Genomic DNA, 19,012 nt, shown 5'->3' on the forward strand with positions numbered 1-19,012 from the left:
GTCTGTGCTTGGCTGGTCCTGTTAGTTTAGGGCTGAGATAAGGCTGAACACCATGGAGGCAGGAGCCTGGCGAGGAGGAGGCTGTTCACCTCACTGCAGACAGGAAGCAATCAGAGAGGACCCGAAGGCCGTGTGTATTTCAAAAGCCACCTTCCAGGGACTTCCCCTGGCTAAGCCCCGCCTGCTGAAGTTCCTACCATTTCTCAGGGTAGTGTCACCAGCGGGGGGCCAAGCATTCAATGCCCACGCCTGTGAGGGACATTAACGTTCAAACAGAAGTTGGCACACAAAACTGGGTTGTTTGTTTCCACTGCCTGCACACGGATACTGGGCATGGAACTCAGCCTGTGTACACTAGACAAGTGCTCCACCACTGAGCAACAGCTCCAAAGGTTTTTAATAACATCAGAATTATATTGTCTGTGGTCTGCTTTGGATTCATACGACAGACCTGGAACAGGGAGAAGGGGAAGAAAGCATGGGTTTTCCTCATGCCAGACCTGCCTTGTCCTTTGCTGTCTGAAGCCAGGAAGGGAGGCCCTGCGACTTGTGATCTTGGGTTTCAGAGCGAGGCTTACTTCACCACATGTCAGCTGCTCCCATATCCCTCTTAAAACAAGGAGCGGGGATTTCCTGTGGGCAGCTGTGAAGTGTGTGAATCCAACAGAGAACTACAACACACACACACACACACACACACACACACACACACACACACACACACGCACACCTCCCACTTTCTCCCTCTCCCTCTCCCTCATACTCCAGATATGCCAGCTGTTTCTGATCACCCGCTACCCTTCTGAGCTGGATGACTCATTTGGGAAGAAGGTATCTGTGTGTGTCTTTGTGTTTCCCTGGTAGGGGTCATGTTTCCCTGAAAGAGAAGACTTTTGGCCAGCTCCCCTGAGATAACATCGTGAGGGAAGCTTTAGGAAGCATGAAGAGCAGCGTTGACTCGGGTTAAAAACTGGCCGGTGTCCAAATGGTGAAGTCAGTCTTTATGTGTTTGCAAATCAATTGCAGGAGCTTTAGACAGTGTGGGGCCTTTGGGGAGCAGAGTTCTGTGCACACAGTTGGCTAGGTCTGCTGCTGCCCTGCCTGGATGCACCATGAAGGGTGTTCACTAAACCGGAAGAGGAAGCCCTGGGTGAGAAGAGACATTCTTCTACCACAGGCTTGCAAGTTTCTGACTTGATCACAGTGACAGGTGTAGTCTGCCCAGGCCTCTGTTGCTAAAAGGATCAGGGAGTGGGCCTGGCCTCCAGCTGCCAGGAAGGAGGCACTTCCCCCAGCTGGTAACCAAACTCCACTATAGCAGGTTTGGGACAGACTTTCCCCAAGCACCCTGAGACCAGAAGAAATCAGGATGAGGCCAATAGAAATCAGACAGTGGGGAAATTAACAGCTTCCAGGAAAGGGCTGTGAAGCTTCAGAAATCATTGCACAGGAAACCCCCAAACTACAAACGGCTGCTGTGGTGCCCCCAACTCTTTCAGTGGCACACAAGACAGTGTGGTGACAAGCAGTGGGCCCATCAGGCAATGTGCCAAGAGTTGAAACTTGAAACTAGAGGATGCTAAATAAAGTCAAACTTAGGTAGGGAGAGATTGTCATTCAAAAGAAAGACTGTGGTCATGGGCAGAACAGTCCCAACTCAGGACTCTGCAAGCATCTCAGATTCAAACAGAACGAGGGGGAGGGACTCGTCTTTCTGTGGCAGAGGAGAGACAAACAGAGCCCGGTAGAATCTGGGAGGGAAGCTGAACAAACACTTGAAATGCCTAGCCAAGCAGGGGAAAGTTCTGGTGGTCATCAGCCCATTCCCAGAAGCTGCTGAAGGTGGGCTGGGGGCGCTCAGCTCCGTGTGTGAGTGCTCTGGCCTGGGGGAAGCGGAGCTGGGGAGCCAGTAAGGAAAGAAAGACCCCTGAGCAAATGAAACAGAGGGTCAGCCACGGGCAACAGTGGACACCCAGTCAAAGACAAGACTGGACATGGTAAGGAAGTATCAGTATGGGTAGTTCTTAAAGCTAAGATTGTGGCTACTGTTTTGATATAAAATGAACACATTTTAAAAGATTTTATTTGACAAATATAGATAGAGCAACCAGACACATCGTGTTTTGTTTGTGCTTTTGTTTTTTAGACAGGGTCTCACTGTAGCCCTAGCTAGCCTGGAACTCACTATGTAGACCAGGCTGACCTGGAACTCACTATGTAGACCAGGCTGACCTGGAACTCACTATGTAGACCAGGCTGACCTGGAACTCACTATGCAGACCAGGCTGACCAGGAACTCACTATGCAGACCAGGCTGACCTGGAACTCACTATGCAGACCAGGCTGGCCTGGAACTCAGAACTCAGGGAGATCTGCCTGCCCCTGCTTCTCCAGCGCTGGGATTTAAAGGTGTGTGCCGCCATGCTCAGCACCAGGCCATTGTTGCCAGTGGGATGGTTTCTGAAGCTTCCCAGCCCTTTCCCAGAAGCTGTTAACTTTCCCCCGCTGTCTGATTTCCACTGGTCTCACTCTGATTTCTTCTGGGCCCAGGACCCCAAAGAGAAGTGGAAGAAAGACACTGGACATGCTTCAGGCACCCAGGAGAACAGCAAGTTGACAGTGCAGACAGACAAACTGCCACAGGGAGAAAGACACTTTGATGTCTCCAGGAACAGGGTCATTTGCATGTTACAAGATATTTCAAGTTGTTACAGTTACCTACAACTTCCAAAGTTACAAGCTATCTCAGAAACAATGCTGGACCAGGACAGCCTGGAGGGAGGTTCCTGAGTCCTGCACGGACAGAGACACTTCAGACTGCATTGTCTTGCTCTTCTCTCGGTAGAGCACTGCCCTAGACCCACTAATCCTGTAGGAGCATCCCCAGCTTCCAAGTAGAGGCCAGTTGTGACAATACGAAGAATGTCTGCAGTTATTGTCAAAAGCCACTTGGGTCACATGGGTGGGTGGGGGTTGCTTCCAGTTGAGAACCCCTGCTTTAAACCTTTCATATCACAGATACTAAGCCCTCCCAGTATTCACTCCAGAAGCATGTTCTCTGTATGTGAGCGGCAACTCAGAAACTCTCCCTGGACAGAGTGATGGCACCAGCCACCAACATGGGCTCCATTCTAAATACTCTCCCAGCATTAACTCAATAAAACCTCCTGGGTAAATTTGAGTTTCAGATACGCATCACATAGTTGTTCTAGGATAGATTTGCTTTGGATGATATTTGAGGGCTATGTGTACTAAAAGCCACACTTTTCCCTTTACTTGAAATTCAGATTTAACTTGGATGGCTGGTTTTTGCCAAATCGTACAACCCTACTTGTGCACAAATAACTGTCCGGTAACCGCAGAGGCCCTGGGGCCTTAGAATCCCTGCTGGGCCTGTGACTCGCTTTTAACTCATGGGGTTACATCATTGAGCTTCTGTGGGACTCAGTTTCTCATCTGTGAGATGGGCACACCGGCAGGCACTTCTCACAGAACTGCAGTTGTTGGCGTATGTGTCCAGAGCCTGCAGAACTGTTAGGATCGTGGGCCGGTGAGTGGCAACCGGGTTAGTCTCTGCGCTCACACTGCTACTGACTCATCCAATGTTTCCTGGACAGTCATTGCTGAGTTTCGCCCAGCCTTCCCACCCCAGTTAGCAAGTGTCCCCTGCCACTGGGTCGCGCCATCCCGGGAACCGTCCGAAGGTGGCAGCAGCGGCCCCGCAGTCCTCCACGGTCGGGCTGGCGCTGTGCAGGTCCCCGGCTGGTCGCGTCCGGGGCCAGGCGCCGAGCAGGCCGGGAGAGACGGAGGCCACACCCCGCGGCCCAGGCGCTTCCCGCCGGTGAATCATCGCCTGCAGCAGCGGCTCCCGCAGTCCGCTGCAGCGCCCCGGGCCCGGCCGCACCCCATCCGAGTGCAGCGCCCCGCGTCTCCGCGCCCCCTCTCCCTGTGCAGTGAGCCAGTCCGATTGGCACCATGGCGGGCATCGCAATCAAACTGGCCAAGGACCGCGAGGCGGCCGAGGGGCTGGGGTCGCACGAGAGAGCCATCAAGTACCTCAACCAGGACTATGAGACGCTGCGGAACGAGTGCCTGGAGGCCGGGGCGCTCTTCCAGGATCCTTCTTTCCCCGCCCTGCCATCCTCTCTGGGCTTCAAGGAGCTGGGGCCCTACTCCAGCAAAACTCGGGGCATCGAATGGAAGCGGCCCACGGTAGGAAGCGCTCAGGGACCGGGCGGGGTCGGCAAGGACTGCAGTGGAAGGTTGCGAGCCAACAGGCTCCGGGGCTCGGTAGTGCTGGCTTGGTTGTGCTCCGCGATTACTGCTAAGGGGACTCCAGATACAGGCTGCGGCCCACCCAGTGGACCTGCCTCTAGCTGGCCCGGAGCGCTTCGCAGGTCAGGACCCCAGATCCCACTAGTGGGCACGCCCCGGGAGGCCGCCTTTGGCCTCACAAAGCCTCAGGGACACAGGGCCTCTGGGGTGAAACTTTTATTGGACTCTAGTGGTAAGATGGAGGGAGGGGACATGGACTGCTTCGGGGAGGCAAGGGTGGGCACAGCCTGGCGCTGGCTTACGTAAGTGACCACAGGTACCTGTAATGGTTAGGTTTATCCAGCTAGGATCTTGTTTATTTCTCAAAGTGTAGCTAGCGGACGCCCCCCACCCACCACCCCCAATATTTACCTGGGTAATTTAGTAGAGTTGAAAGGCTCTAAGATCCTCTTACTCATTATTTTGGGGGGCCAGAGTCCTCACCTGGGAAACCCTGTCCCGCTCCCAAGTGCTCTTGTGCCAACTCTCAGGGTCTCTGCCCTTACGCCCTCCCAGTTCCCTTGTGGTGCTGGCCCTCATCCCATGGGACCCTCACTTGATTTTCCCAGGGAACCTAGAGAAAATCTAGATTCCTGTTAGGACACTGGGCATTCATGCCTTACTTCCATCCTCCCAGGCTACTTTTGTTATCCTGAATCCAGTTTGAGATCTAGAAAGTACCCTAGACCATCTAGTACTCTACCAGGTCTGGGTTCTACCCCAAACATAACATAAAATCAGGTGCATGGTAATGCATGCCTATAATCCCAGCACTTAGGACATGGAGACAGGAGAATCAGAAGTTCAAAGCTGGGGGCCACTGAGATGGCTCAGTGAGTAAGGGCATTGGCTGCTAAGCTTAACAACCTTTGCTCTATCCCAGAACCCACGTATATAGAGGGAACCAACTCCCCCAAACTGTCTGTCCTCTGACCCCACATGCACACTGTGGCACACAAGTGGACTTGTGCAGGCGTGCATACACACAAAATAAATAGATGAATAATAATGATAACAACAATAACAAAAGAAAGTCAAAGCCAGCCTTGGCTATGTAGTCCGTTTGAGGCCCAGCCTGGACCACATGAGAACCTGGCTGAAATTAAAAAAAAAATAAAGGAAAAGGAAAACCAAAAAGGTCTCTGTAGAGCAGGATCCTGAGCACCTGGGTGCACTGGGTGAGTCACTGGACCTCTGTTCCTCACCTCAGCTGGGCGTGGTAGTGCACACCTTGATCTGAGCCCTCAGGACACGCTGTAGCTTTGGCTGCTTAGTAAGTTCGAGGCCAGTCTGAACGACAAAGTAAGGCTGTCTTCTCAAACTGAACGAATACGATAGGAATGGAGCAAGCGAGGCCTCCCTGTTTCCTGCCTTGTCCAGCACACCGGCTGTAGCTGCCCCGGTGGCTCCAGTGTCCCAGAGACACCCAGGTCTTTCCTCTTACCCTGCTCACTTGCCGGGCATGCTCTGCCACCACCACCCCGAGTCTAGCTCATTTACATTCTTTAGGACTTTGTCACAAGTCTCATCCCCAAAGAGTCGTTCCGGTCATTCTAGCAGGCCTTCCCCGCCCTCTTGTTCTCTGCCCTGCCATAACGTCTGCACTGGCATTTTCACCGTGAACCAATGCGCTCACATACGTTTTCTTGTTCTGCTGAGCTGGGGTGTGTTCTTTGCCTCGTGCTCTCAGTGTCTCGCCAGAGTACTGTCCCTTCTCAGGCTTCACTCATGCATGCATGCATTCATTCATTCATCAGCATTTATGAATGCTTATTCTAGGCCAGGCATTGAGACACCCATGAACAATCACATGAGCAATCACAACAAAACAAACAAACAAAAATAAAGTCACTATTTGGAAAATAAATGAATGAATGGATGGATGGATAAATGAATGAATGAATGAATGAATGAATGTGCAATCGTTGTGAGCCATGAATGACATCCTGGCTGGGGAGATGATTCACAAGCAGGAGAACGTGTGTCTTACATTTGTATACTGTTTTACAGCTTACTTTCTATCCCAGTCTCATTTCTGTGGCTATGATAAAGGACTCTGGCCAAAAGCAAATGAAGGGATGAAAGGATTTATTCGGCTTACAATTCCAGGTTCCAGCGCATCAGTGAGGGGAAGTCAGAGAAGGAACTCAAGCAGCTAGTCACATGGCATCCACAGTCAAGAGCAGAGATGATCGAATGCCACACATTGCTCGCTTGAATCTAGCTTTTGTCTGCCTGTATAGGATGCCCTGCCTGGAGAATGGCGCCACCCACAATGGGCTAAGTTTTCCCACATCAACTAGCAATCAAGATAATTCCTCCTAGACAGAACTACAGGCCAACCAGATCTGGATAATTCTTTGAAACGACTTCTTTCTCTATCACTCTAGGCTGAGGCAAGTTGACATGTACCCACCTCCACACCACTCCCCTGCCACCCCCCCACACACACACACACACTCCTTTCAACCTTCTATTCAGTCAATGAGCACTTAGTGAACACCTGTTATACTCCAGGTACATTGTACTCAGTTTCTTCTCTGAAGTCCACAGAGGACAGAAAGGCCCCCTCAACAGGTGTCTGTGCCTGTGGGCCTTTCAGGCAGAAAAATAGAGACCTGGAGCCACTTCAAGGACACTGCCTAGGGCAGGCAGGCCATGCCCCACACAACAATTCTACCGTTGGGGAAACTGCAGCTTGGCAATGTCAGACTTGCTCAGAACAAAGCAGGAGTGGAACCAGGCCTGGGCTAGCTGCCTTCTGTCCTGACCTGTCTGGTCAGACCCTGGTGGGGACCGGCCACGGGACTAAAAAAATGTACCCACTGGATTCACTAGTCCATGATTGGAGATTGGAACAGAGCAATGTCAATGGATGGTGTGGGGTAGGAACCAGGCAGGCTGCAGACCCTGGAGTAAGAGGGATGAAAGGGAGGTGTGTGTTTCTGCCTCACTCATTTCAGAAGGATGCCTGAATGACAGGAGGAGGCGAGGGAAGAAGAGAGGAAGGGAAGAGAGAGAGAGAGAGCACAAACACCTATGGCCTAGTTTAAGAGACTCTTCAGCTGTGGGCAACTTGCGTTTGTTAGAGGTTGAGTCACGAGTGATGAAGGGATTAGAGATGACTTCCAGAGAAGGAATGAAACAACCCATGAGGAAGAGAAAGCAGGGCAGGGCAAGGGAGCTGGTTAGACATCCTGGGGGGCAGGGGCGGCTGATAACTCTTCCCCAGAGGACGTCATAACGCTGGCAAGAGGGATGAGATAGAACATGACCACAACCACACTGAGGGCAGGAGCCAGTGCCGGGCCACAGCCATGAGTGGCATGGCATCACTCACGGCTGGCACACCAGGTCCTCTCAGCTGTCAGTTACAGAGTGCTTGGCAAGGTCATTCATGTTCATCTCACCTAAGCCTGAGGACAGTCCCTGTGGGCGGTACCTTTGTCTTCTTCAAACCCATTTTACAGATGCAGAACAAGCTTCCGGGTGTCCAGTAACCCACTGGCATCCTAGGACTTATGCAATAAATGGCAGTGCCAGGCTTCTCACTGGCTTATCAGAATCCAAGGCCCTCCCTTCTTCTGGCGCTGCATGGCTACATCAAGGTTTCATTCCAGGCTCCACAGGCTGTGGGCAGGGCTCAGTTTTCTCAAGTGTCTCTGGGCTGTGAGGTCTGAGCTTCCGCTTCTCTGGAGACCCTGAGGCAGTTTCTGAAGTGTAATGGTAGCCCCCTCCTGAGGTGAGAGCTTGGCCCCTGGATGGTCAGTGCGATTAAGGGGCTCCTGGAACGGAGCCCAGTCTGTGCCACCCCCGGGATAAGTGCTTGCCTGGCAGACCTTAGGAAAAGTTGGCTTCCCTGCCTGGGCAGAAGTGCTTTCTCACTGTCCCTTCATCCTCCAGGCCGACTGATGGGGAAGCAGGAAGGGAGCATGCTCTGTGAGCTGGTGTGCTGCTGGAGGCTGCCAGGATGGCCTGAGACTAGACCCAGCTCTCACCCAGGGAAGACTCCTATAGATAGAAGTGTGCCAAGGGACAAGGCCACTCTGAGCAGATGTGGCACTCCTACAAACCAGCGACTCTGAGTCAAAAGCAGCTCAGATTTGGGCCCTGACTTCCTTTGTGGCTTTTGGGTGGAGCTCTTCAGAATCCGGAAACACATCCAGGGGGCTGCTGGAGGGCTGAACCCTTCCACATTGGCTTCCCTCAGGCTGTTGGGAACAACCGCAGAAGTAGGAGGGCCTTAGCAGGAAACAGCAGGAGCACACAGTGTGCACTTGAGACCATGAGTTCAAATCCCAGGGGCCTCTACCCCTGGGGAGCCATGAAGCTATAACAATCACTTTACTTCCTGAGCTGCTCCCCACATGTAAGAGGCTGCTGACACCACCCTGAGTTCCTCAAAAGACAACAAGAGATGATAAGGCTCCATGCAGTGTCTGAACAGCAGGTGCAGAGTACGTGAATTCTCCAAGTGCTGGGAGAACTCAGAAGGGCTGGATCCAGTCCCCTGTCCCCAAGAAGCATGTGTATTAGAAAGATGGAGGAGTAGCCATGAACACCACCACACCGCACAGGTTTAGGTTCCCAAAGACTCTGGGACGGGACTCTAAGGGAAGAGTGGAGATAAAGAGGAGGAAAGGCTTCATCCTGGAAGAGAGGGAGAGGGGGGCTTGAAATATGAACGATTTGGAAAATGTAGGCAGAGGACGAATGCCATGCAAGGTCAACCACTTTCATGCAGGCCCAGAGGAGAAGGAGCCAGAATGGTGGGCAGGGGGCACTTAGCACGGAGGGTCCCCAAGCCTGGCAGAGGGAGCTGAGTGCACTCCCTGCCCTTGGTGAAGAGCATGATGGAGCAGACTGCAGGTAATTTGGAGTGTGTGGGGTCGGATGACTTCCTGGAAGGGATCCGTCCCTACCCCCCAATTAGGGCCAACGGAGCAGGGTCAGACAGCTGGCACAGAGGTCTGACTAGGAGACTTTCCTCAGAGCTGAGCAGCTTGAGGAGGGGGGGCTGGAGTCACCCACAGGGAACGGAGGCTCCTGCCTGCTGACCTTGCTCTGTGGGTTTGTTTCCAGGAGATCTGCTCTGACCCCCAGTTCATTGTTGGAGGAGCCACACGCACAGACATCTGCCAAGGAGCCTTGGGTAAGTAGTGGGGGTCTGGGGCAAGCTGTGCTGTGTGCACCTGCAGGTTCTGTGGCTTCTCTTCTGGAACTATGAGGTGACTTCCATTTCCAGAAGCTCCTTGGACTTCTTGTCTCCTGGGGATGTCCCCCAGCCAGTCACAATGCTAAGATGGGAGTTCTGTGAGGTCCAGGACAGGTCCCCGAAGAAGGCAGTGACTCAGTGTGAAGGAAGGGGAAACCTCTCTCTGAGGTTTCCCCTGAGGAAGTGGAAAGCACCAGCCAGGGCCAGCTCAGCCTTGAAGGCAGCTCCCTGTGGGCTCACCAGAGAAAGCAGCGAGGATTGTGAACACTCCTGTAATTGTAATGCTCATGTAATTCAAACTAACCCAGGCATCAATCAAGATTGGGAGGGCCATGTCTGAGGATTTGGGCTCCAGGGCCCCCAGCCTCATCCTGAAACTTCCCAGGCTTCTGTGAAGTCTCAGCAGTGAGAATGCACAATCATTCTTTCCTATACGTAATAAACATGGGCCTATAATCACTGGAGGAGATTATTTGCTCTGATAAACCGGAAACAGGCTATCCACCTCAACTGGCTTCCCAAACAAGCCCACTATAACAAAACTAACCAGCTAGAATTCACCACCTTCCGGTGCCCGCTTCATAGGGGTTCTGGATCTCTTAATAATGGCAGCCACTGTTTACTAAGTCCGTCACTAAACCACGCTTGCCCACACTCCATGATATCCCTGATCACTCTCATTTCACAGATGAACATTCCAGAGAAGAGGCCTCGTGTACAGACACATTTGGTCTGACCCCAGCACTAGGATGTTAAGTACCAAGGTGGCCTCCCTAGAAAGAGACGTACAAAAATGTCACCCTGTGGGGGATGTCATAGCCTGTGCAAATCCTCAGGACCAGGCAATCTCTAGGGAGAACAGGGTCCAGACCTGTTGGAACACAACTATGCTGAGTGTGGATTCCTAAAATGCCAAGGAGTTTTCTCACCTGCAGAAAACAGGCCTGCCCTCTCTCCCCATGAAAGAGATGACCAATATCCTAGGGTATCTGAGGTGAGTGTTTTGTGAGTACAAGCCACTGGTTAGAGAAAGTGGAGATCCTAAGGGTTGGACATGGATTAAGATTATGACCAACCTGGGAGTTTTTGAAGGATCTAGAAAAATATAGCAGCTTCTGAATACTACTCACAGCCTAAACAGCTACTTCAAAAGTTTTAACACATCCTAAGGGCCAAGCTACTCATAATAAGTACCCAAGTTAAGTCACATTTCAATTGGGAGGGGCCATAAGGTTAAACTCCTGGAAGAAATTGCTTGCTGTATGTCCAGAACTGGATGAAAAAGAGAAATATAAACCTTCCTAAACTTTCTTGGTAGTTGATCTAAAGTTTAAGGTATCTGAAGGTCCCAGATTAGCCATTTTATTTTCTCTTTTTTTTTATTCTGGAAGATTCTAATGAGGTTGTGGGTGGTGAAATGTGGGCTACTGAACTCTCGCCCTTCCTTTGGCTTCTGGGCATGAGGTCCTGAAGGGGTGGTAACATCCCTAAGTCCCAAAAGGCTCAGAAATGACAGAACAGGGCTGTGGCAGAGACACGGGCTTCAGTAATGTCAGTAGTCGGGGGAACTTGGCCCAGGCATCACTGGGGACCTCAGTTTTCCCAAACTGCAGAGGGAAGGGAGGTAAATAAGATGACACCAGAACCCACTGATAAGTGAGTCCAACCTCTAAAGCTGTTCTTGCTGTGGGCTGGAACAATGGTAGAACACGTGACCAGTATGCATGAATGAGATCCTAGGTTCAGTTCCAGTGGCAGCAACCAATCAATAAAATCAAGCCATTCCCTGTTCATGGCTAGCTGTTCCCCATTCCTTGGTCTGGTATGTGAGCAGTAAGTATCATCACCTGAGAAACAGTGTGTGACTCAGCATTGGTTTTTGTTTAGTTTTTGTTGTTGTTGTTTTTTCTTACTTATATGCAACCATCCCAATTCTCAACTAGCTATGCTTTTTAAAGGTTTATTTATTTATTTTATGTATGTAAGTGCTCTATCTGCATGTATGACTTTATGCCGGAAGAGGGCATCAGATCCCACTACAGATGGTTGTGAGCCACCATGTGGTTGCTGGGAATCAAACTCAGGACCTCTGGAAGAACAACAAGAACTCTTAACCACTGAGCCCAAGTAGATGTTTTGATGCCCACTATGCAGATATGAAAACTGAAGCACAGAGAGAGGAGGTGCCTTATAAGGCTGTGTCCTAATCATTGCCTGAGCCCTGGTCTGACGCCAGGTCCTGCACTCATTTTATAACCCCACACAGGGTCTGAATCCACGGTGCTAAGCTGAGCAAGGATGCTTCATTTTCTCCACTTGGGCCTCCTACCCTAAATGCATTCACTGGCCCAGTGAGCCTGCATAAACGGCATCCTTAGACTTGTACATGTCCCAGTGTCGGTCCACACCCTTTACTGTGTTGCCCTGACCACCTGCACTTCAGAACGTGGCTGAGCCAGGCATGGACTCAGCAAAGAAAAATCTACCCTTCCTCAAGGAAGGTTGGAAATGAAAGACTGAGCCTCAGCCAGGCTGGCCCAGAGAGAGGCCAGACACTGTGTAGCTGGTGGTGGTGACTGAGCCCGTGCCCATCAGGCCTCTGGCATCCAGCGGGGAGTGTCAGGTTCTCCCTGCTGTCACAGCTGTTCAAACCGCAGACCTGTGCTCTCTGGGCCCTTGAAGTGAGTCACTTTACCTCCACCTTCATTGGGCTCCCAGAAGACCCACCAGGAGGTGTCTGGCCACAGGGTGCCCTTCTCTACAGCCTCCTAGTGTTTCCCTCATCAGAGAGGAGAAGGAGCCAGCTCGGTGGGAAACATGCCCCTGAAGGTGGAGTTTCTGGTCTTACGCCCTCCATCATGTAGTAGCCTTTATGATCTTGGGCAGGCTACCCAACTTCTGTGAGCTTCAGTTTCCCATTCTATAATAATGGGAATGCAAAGAGCCCCCAACTTAACAACGGTTCAGTTTAGCCTTCTTCAACAGTGTGAAGAGCACACACAGTCAGCAGAAATCACGCTTTGGGTTTTGTTCTTTTCCTGGCTAGTAACATGCATCCCAGAACTCAGCCACAAATACTGGGGGGCGATAGTGAGCTACAGGTTGGTTTAATCATGAAGGGAGGTATACAGTGTTCTGGGGGCATTCAGTTGCATTCATTAAATTACATGAGATTCTCAACATTTTGTAATAAAGTGATCTTGTGTTAGGGGACTTTGCCCACCTGTAGGTAATGTAAGTGGTCTGGAGACATTGAAGGGAAACTAGGCTTTGTATTAATTACACACAGGCAGGCAGACAAACAGACAGACAGACACACACACACACACACACACACACACACACACACACACACACCTGCAATGGATTTGTTGGAATGTGAGTCATGGTAGATGTCTTACTTTCCTATTGCTATGGTAAAACACCCTTATAAAAGCAACTTAAGGGTGAAAGCATTTATTTTAGCTCACAGTTCAGGAATATAGTCCATGGTGGGGAGCCAGAGTGGGCCATGGTCACACCATATCCACAATCAGGAACAGAGAGCGGTGAATGCAACTGCTGTCCAGCTCCATTTACCCACTTACAGAGCTCAGGGAATGGTGCCACCCAGAGTGGATGGGTCTTCCCACCTCAATTAATGTAATCAAGATGATCCTCCACAGGTATGCCCAGAGGCCCATCTTCCAAGTGATCCTAAAGTCTGTCAAATTGACAGTTGACTCTAACCATTCCAGTAGACCAAAGAACATCTATCATGAAAATATCCCCTTCCCAGAGCTGGAGAAGTGAGCGTAATGTAGGAGCCAGAGTGAGCACACTGGAGAATCCTAAAGAAGCTGAAGGGGTGTAGATGATAACGGAGCTCAACGATGTGAAAGGCTTTCGCCAAACTGTGAAGGGAGAAGGAGAGAAGTACGTTAGCTTAGAAGCTGAGTCTTTGCCCTTTGAAGAGCTCGGAATCCAAGGGTGCATGTGCCAAGGTGGGAAGGGCATGTCCAAGTCTGGAGCACTCGGAAGATGAAAATGGGGGAGCAGGTGCTCACTCTTCAGCTTTGTGAGTGGAACTTTTCCAATAGTTTAGAGAATTAAAAATGAAAGATTTTAAGTCAGAAAGTAAATCATTAAAGAAAATATCTCTACTTCAGCCCAGAATTGCCTGGAACTCACAGTGTAGCTCAGGCAGGCCACTGACTGGAGACCTACGTGCTGGGTTCCGGTCTCCACTCAGTACACCGTATAAAGAGAGGAGGACAGATGAGCCTACCCCACCAAAGTAGCCAACACCCATTTCCTAGTTATTGTCTTTTTAAAAAATTGCACGTCATTGTTGTTGTTGTTGTTGTTGTTATTGTTGTTGTGGTGTGTTTGAGATAGTGTCTTGCTGTGTAACCCAGACTGGCCTTAAACTTGCAGTGATCCTCCTGCCTCAGCCTCCTGAGTGCTGAGATTACAGATGTGCCCCACCATGCCCAGTTTTATACTCCAGATGCTACGATTATAGGTTGTGCCACCATGCCTAGATTTCTTACTTATTTGTTTTAAATGGTTTTCCTATGTATCCCAGACATAGAATTCATATTTATCCAATCCTCAAACTCACAACCCTCTTGCCTCAGCCTTCTGAGTGTTGAGATTATAGGAGAGCCGCCATGACTGGCTGAAAATGTTAAATTTTTCATTTTTTTCACTTTTATATGTATGTGTTTCTGCCTCTGTGTGTGTGTGTGTGTGTGTGTGTGTGTGTGTGTGTGTGTGTGTGTGTGTGTACACCTTGTTCATGCAGTGCCCAAGGAGCCTAGGGAAGGTATTGGAGCTACATGGCTGTGAACCACCATGTAGATGCTGGAATCAAACCTATATCCTCTTAAAAAGCAGCCAGTGCCGTTAATCACTGAACAAACCATCTCTCCAGCCCCCAACATGTGAATTTTAAATTCACCTTTCATATAGGCAGGAGTTTTTTTGCATTTTAATAAACTTTGTGGTTTTAGAATAATTTTAGATTTACAGAAAAACTGAGGAGGCAATGTAGAAATTTCTATACCCCAGAACTAGTTTCCAGTCTTATAACCATCTCACATGGGTGTGGTACATTTTCTACCACTGATGAACAGTATCAGTGCATCCTCCTAAGGTCATACTACACGTAGAGTCCTTAGGTTTTACCCAGTGGCCTTTTGCAGTCCAGAGTCTCTTCCAGAATGCCACATTGCATCACTGTTGTATCTCCCAGGGCGCCTCTCGACTGTGACAGCTTCTCAGTCCTTTCTTGTTTTGTTGAACTTGGCAGTTTCAAAGAGTACCAGCCAAGAATTCTGTATGTCGGCCTTCTCTTGGAATTTGCAGGTGCCTCTTTTAAAATAATATATGTAGATGTCCGAGCATGTTGATGGGTGCCTGTATTCCCAGCACTCAGTAGGCTGAGACAGGAGGATTGTTATTATTATTATTTTTATTATTATTATTTTTATTATTATTATTATTGTTGTGAATTTGGTGTGTTTCTGAGATAAGGACTAGCCTGATCTGTGCAGCAAGACTTTATCTCAGAAACACACCAAATTCACAATAATAATAATAAGAAGAAGAAGAAGAAGATGATGCCTGTAGTTTAAAAAAAAATAAGACAATGCCCAGAAAGCAGGTGTAGACTGGTTTAATGAAGAAAGTGAATCCATCCTTCTCTTTTCATGGTCCGTCACTCCCAGCTCCAGCTCCAGCCCCACCCCACCCTTCTGCTCCATCACCCCACCCCACCCCCAGAGAGGCCCCTCCCGGAACACTTGAGTACCCATGAGTCATGGCTTCCGCAGCTTCCTTTCTGCGGCAAACGCTTTTGCACAGCTCTCTCTGAGGCCACTGTCTGTGTCCCAGCTGTCTTCCCTGCTGATGCTAAGGCAGCAGAAACAGGGCTCCAGTGACGTGCTGGCCTGCTGTTTTGCCCCAAGGCCCTGTCTTGTCCTGGCTGGCCCCAGGCTTGGCCATCAGACAGCAAGGCTATAGCCTCACGTGACAGCTAGCTCTGTGCTTGGCTGTGGGAGTGAAGAGTGGTGGGAATCCATCAGAGCTTCCAGCTCCCTGTGACTGTCCTCTGAAGCCCCGGCATGCCCAGCGGGTAGCAGGATGTGACTGGGTTCTAGGTCTGTAGATCAAGATGTGATCTTTGGTTTGTCTGGGTACTCCCTCGACTTTCCCACCAGCTGTCTGTGGCTGGGAGCCACACCACACCCTTGTATGGCTTCAGTCATCTCATGTCTGAGGATAAAAGGCTGGATCAGATTTTCCTAAGGCTCACACTTGCAACTTTGAGTGATTTTGAAATTTATCACCTCAATTATGCTTGGGAGCAGAGTCCAAAGTTAACAGAGCCTTGCTCAGCCTCAGCTCTCAACAGTATTAGCTCCAGGGAAGCTCCTGTATGGGGCTGCAGCAGTAAGGACTTCATGTCTCGTGAGGTGCAGTGGGGTCCTGGCCAGAACACTGCATGGATGATGGGCCCCAGGAAGAGATGGCCCATGCTGCCTCTGACTTGCCTGAGAGCAGGTGGCCTAGAAGGCAGGTGTGTAAAGAGGCAGGCTAGACCAGCTCTGTCCCAACGGAGCACTTATCGATGATGCAAATGTCCAGCTGCTCTGCCTAATATGGTAGCCGCCAGCCACGAAATGTGGGGAATGCAACCGAGGAGCTGAATTTGGTGCTTTGTTTTGTGAAATGAGGACTCACTCCATATTGGGCTGGCCTTGAATCCAAGCTCTTCCCGCCTCAGTTTCCCATGTACTGGAATTGTAGGTGTGCACCCTCGTGACTGGTGGGAGAAATGAAAGTGTAGGCTTTGTCTAAATGCAACTAAATGTGGCTACGGCAGGGGATAGTGCAGCAGAGGGTGATGGGGTCCAGCCTCCCGTCCGGCCTTCGCTGTCTGTCATGGCATGGTTCTCACATCAGAGCCAAACAAGCCACACGTGTCAGTCAGCATCTGAAAACATCAGGGTGAGAGGGAGGACTTGGGAGTCCGATGGCTAGAGGCTAGCCTCTTGGCTCTGTCACTTCGAACAGCTAGAGCACTCTTCCATAAAATTTCATAACAATTGGGAAGACGAAGTGGAGTAACTTATAGAGGCTCGGCATGCAAGAGGCTCGGCATGGTAAAGGGTTAATAAAATCTGAGGACAAGAGGCCGAGGCATGGTAAAGGGTTAATAAAATCTGAGGACAAGAGGCCGAGGCATGGTAAAGGGTTAATAAAATCTGAGGACAAGAGGCCGAGGCATGGTAAAGGGTTAATAAAATCTGAGGACAGTGTGCCGGAGGAGAGCAAGCTCAGAACAGGTTGTGTTGCACTGCCCATCTTTCGTGCCTGGTTGGGTCCAGCCTTAGCACTTCGTGTGGTGACCATGGTGTCAGAGTTGGGACCAAGAAGGTAGTACTGGGAAAGTTCGAGATTCCTCTGCTCCAGCACATTGGAGTTGTGATGGTCACAACTTCCTGCTGTTTCCTTCCCAGAACCAGAGGCCCATTAGTGCCACACAGCCTGGCTTCCTGTACCACACAGCCAGGGCTCCTGTACCACACAGCCAGGGCTCCTGTACCACACAGCCTGGCTTCCTGTGCCACACAGCCTGGCTTCCTGTGCCACACAGCCAGGGCTCCTGTACCACACAGCCAGGGCTCCTGTACCACACAGCCAGGGCTCCTGTACCACACAGCCTGGCTTCCTGTACCACACAGCCTGGCTTCCTGTGCCACACAGCCAGGGCTCCTGTGTTTACCTCCAAACACTCTGGGAATGTCAGTCATCAGTTTCCAATTGCCCATCTGTGAAATGGGAACCACGAGGACATTTGAATCCTTTTTCCTTTCCCCACACAATAGGGCATCTTGAGATGCCTGACTCTAAGGTGTTCTTGAGACCAGGGCCTCTGGGGGTTCCTCCATCCCTCTGAAGATCAGTGGAAAACCGGCAATAGTCTTTATCAGGCCAACCTTCACTCTGGTGTTTCTCCTACATTGTCGCCTCAGCTCAGGTCCCTTTCATCCCTCTGGGTCCTGCAGGAGGGGAGGAAGGGGGGCTGCTGGAGAGCAGGAGCCTCGGTGAGCAACAAGGGCCCTCCTCTCTGCACTTCTCTCTCCTGAGGGTGTAGGAAGGAGGCAGTGAGCTGGGGAAGGGATGGGTTGGGCTACCTGATGGGAAGAGGCATGGGGTAGAGGAGGATGGGAAGGCAGCCATGAGGAAGAGGAGCCACTACATCAGATAGTGACCCTGGGGGTGGCCCAAGAGGGTCGGGCTGCAGGGAGCCTGGTGACCAGACAGACTCCAGAGCTAGAAAGTCTGACAGAAGCCCCGCAGCCTCATTTCCCTCCCTCTCCCTGCAGGCCCTCCCCACAGCAGGAGAGAGAGACAGGGGAATGAACTGGGGGTCTTTCGCACAAGAGACTGGGGACCTTACGTTGCTGAGGAGGGGTTGGGTAAAGTGCAGGCTTCCACCCTCCCCAAGTCTAATGGAAATGGCCGATTGCACATGTGTTGGGAACTCCCATTTGGGGAAGCCTTTTCTGGCCGGCTGCCAGACGGCGGAATGAGTAACAGGAGGGAAGGCCCAGAGTGACTTATCATCGTCACCTTGTCATGGGCCTGGCCCTGGACTGAGTGTTTCCTGTAGCGGTTCTCATATCAGAGATCCTGAATATCAGATATTTACGATTCATAACAGTGGCAATATTACATTTATGAAACAGAAACGAAATAATATTAATAGTTGGGGGGGTCACCACAACATGAGGAACTGAATTAAAGGGTCTCAGCATTAGGAAGTTGAGAACCGCTGCTCTAGAGAAACCCACAAGCCAGCTCCAGAGGGGCCTTAAGTTGACTCATTGGTCATTCTTTCTTATGGCTTTTAAAGTTGACATCGTCAGCTGTCTGAGAACTGAAGTCCCCTCTCTGTCTGGGCTGCCTAGGACAGGAGAGTAGCCTGTCCCTTCCTCACAAGGTGTCAGATGAGCTAGGAGCTGCTTCCATACTCTGTCGTTCATCCAGCTGTGGGCCAGCGAGGCGAGGAAGGGAGCCACCCCAGGAATGAGCCACACCACCAGCAGGACTGGAAGCAGGCTTTCTTCTGGGTGCCATTCTTGACATTTGGGGCAGAGAATCTTCATGGCTGGGGGTTCTTGGACATTCAGCAGCATCCTGGGCCTCTACCCATCATGTGACATGAGCACTCCCTCGCTTGGGTTGATAGGAAACATTGCTAAAAGCACTGAGAATGTTCCCAGTGTGGGGAGGATGAAAATGCCTCAGTTGGAGTCCCCAGCAGAGGAACAAAGGGAGAGCTGTGGAACCCTAAAACACCACAGGGTCACGGGCACCAGGCCACAGAACGCCACACTGGAATGCCACAGCCTGGCATGCTGAGGTGGCCAGCAAGAAGGATCCCCAGATGGGTGGCAGTGGTGGATGGTACATCGTAAAGACAGCTCCACA

The 19,012-nt window shown here is 50.8% G+C and overlaps 1 protein-coding gene across 1 annotated transcript in view; it reads left to right on the forward strand.

Moving 5' to 3' along the window:
• The first annotated feature begins 3,834 nt into the window (after positions 1-3,834).
• Capn2 (calpain 2) overlaps positions 3,835-19,012 on the forward strand; it is a 57,750-nt gene continuing 42,572 nt past the window's right edge. The window contains exons 1-2 of the mRNA XM_059280382.1: positions 3,835-4,212; positions 9,397-9,466. Of these exons, the coding sequence (XP_059136365.1) occupies positions 3,976-4,212; positions 9,397-9,466 (307 nt within the window). The 5' untranslated portion in view covers positions 3,835-3,975. The remainder of the gene's footprint in view (positions 4,213-9,396; positions 9,467-19,012) is intronic.

Source organism: Peromyscus eremicus, chromosome 15 (assembly GCF_949786415.1).
Source record: "Peromyscus eremicus chromosome 15, PerEre_H2_v1, whole genome shotgun sequence".
Taxonomy (NCBI): Eukaryota; Metazoa; Chordata; class Mammalia; order Rodentia; family Cricetidae; genus Peromyscus; species Peromyscus eremicus.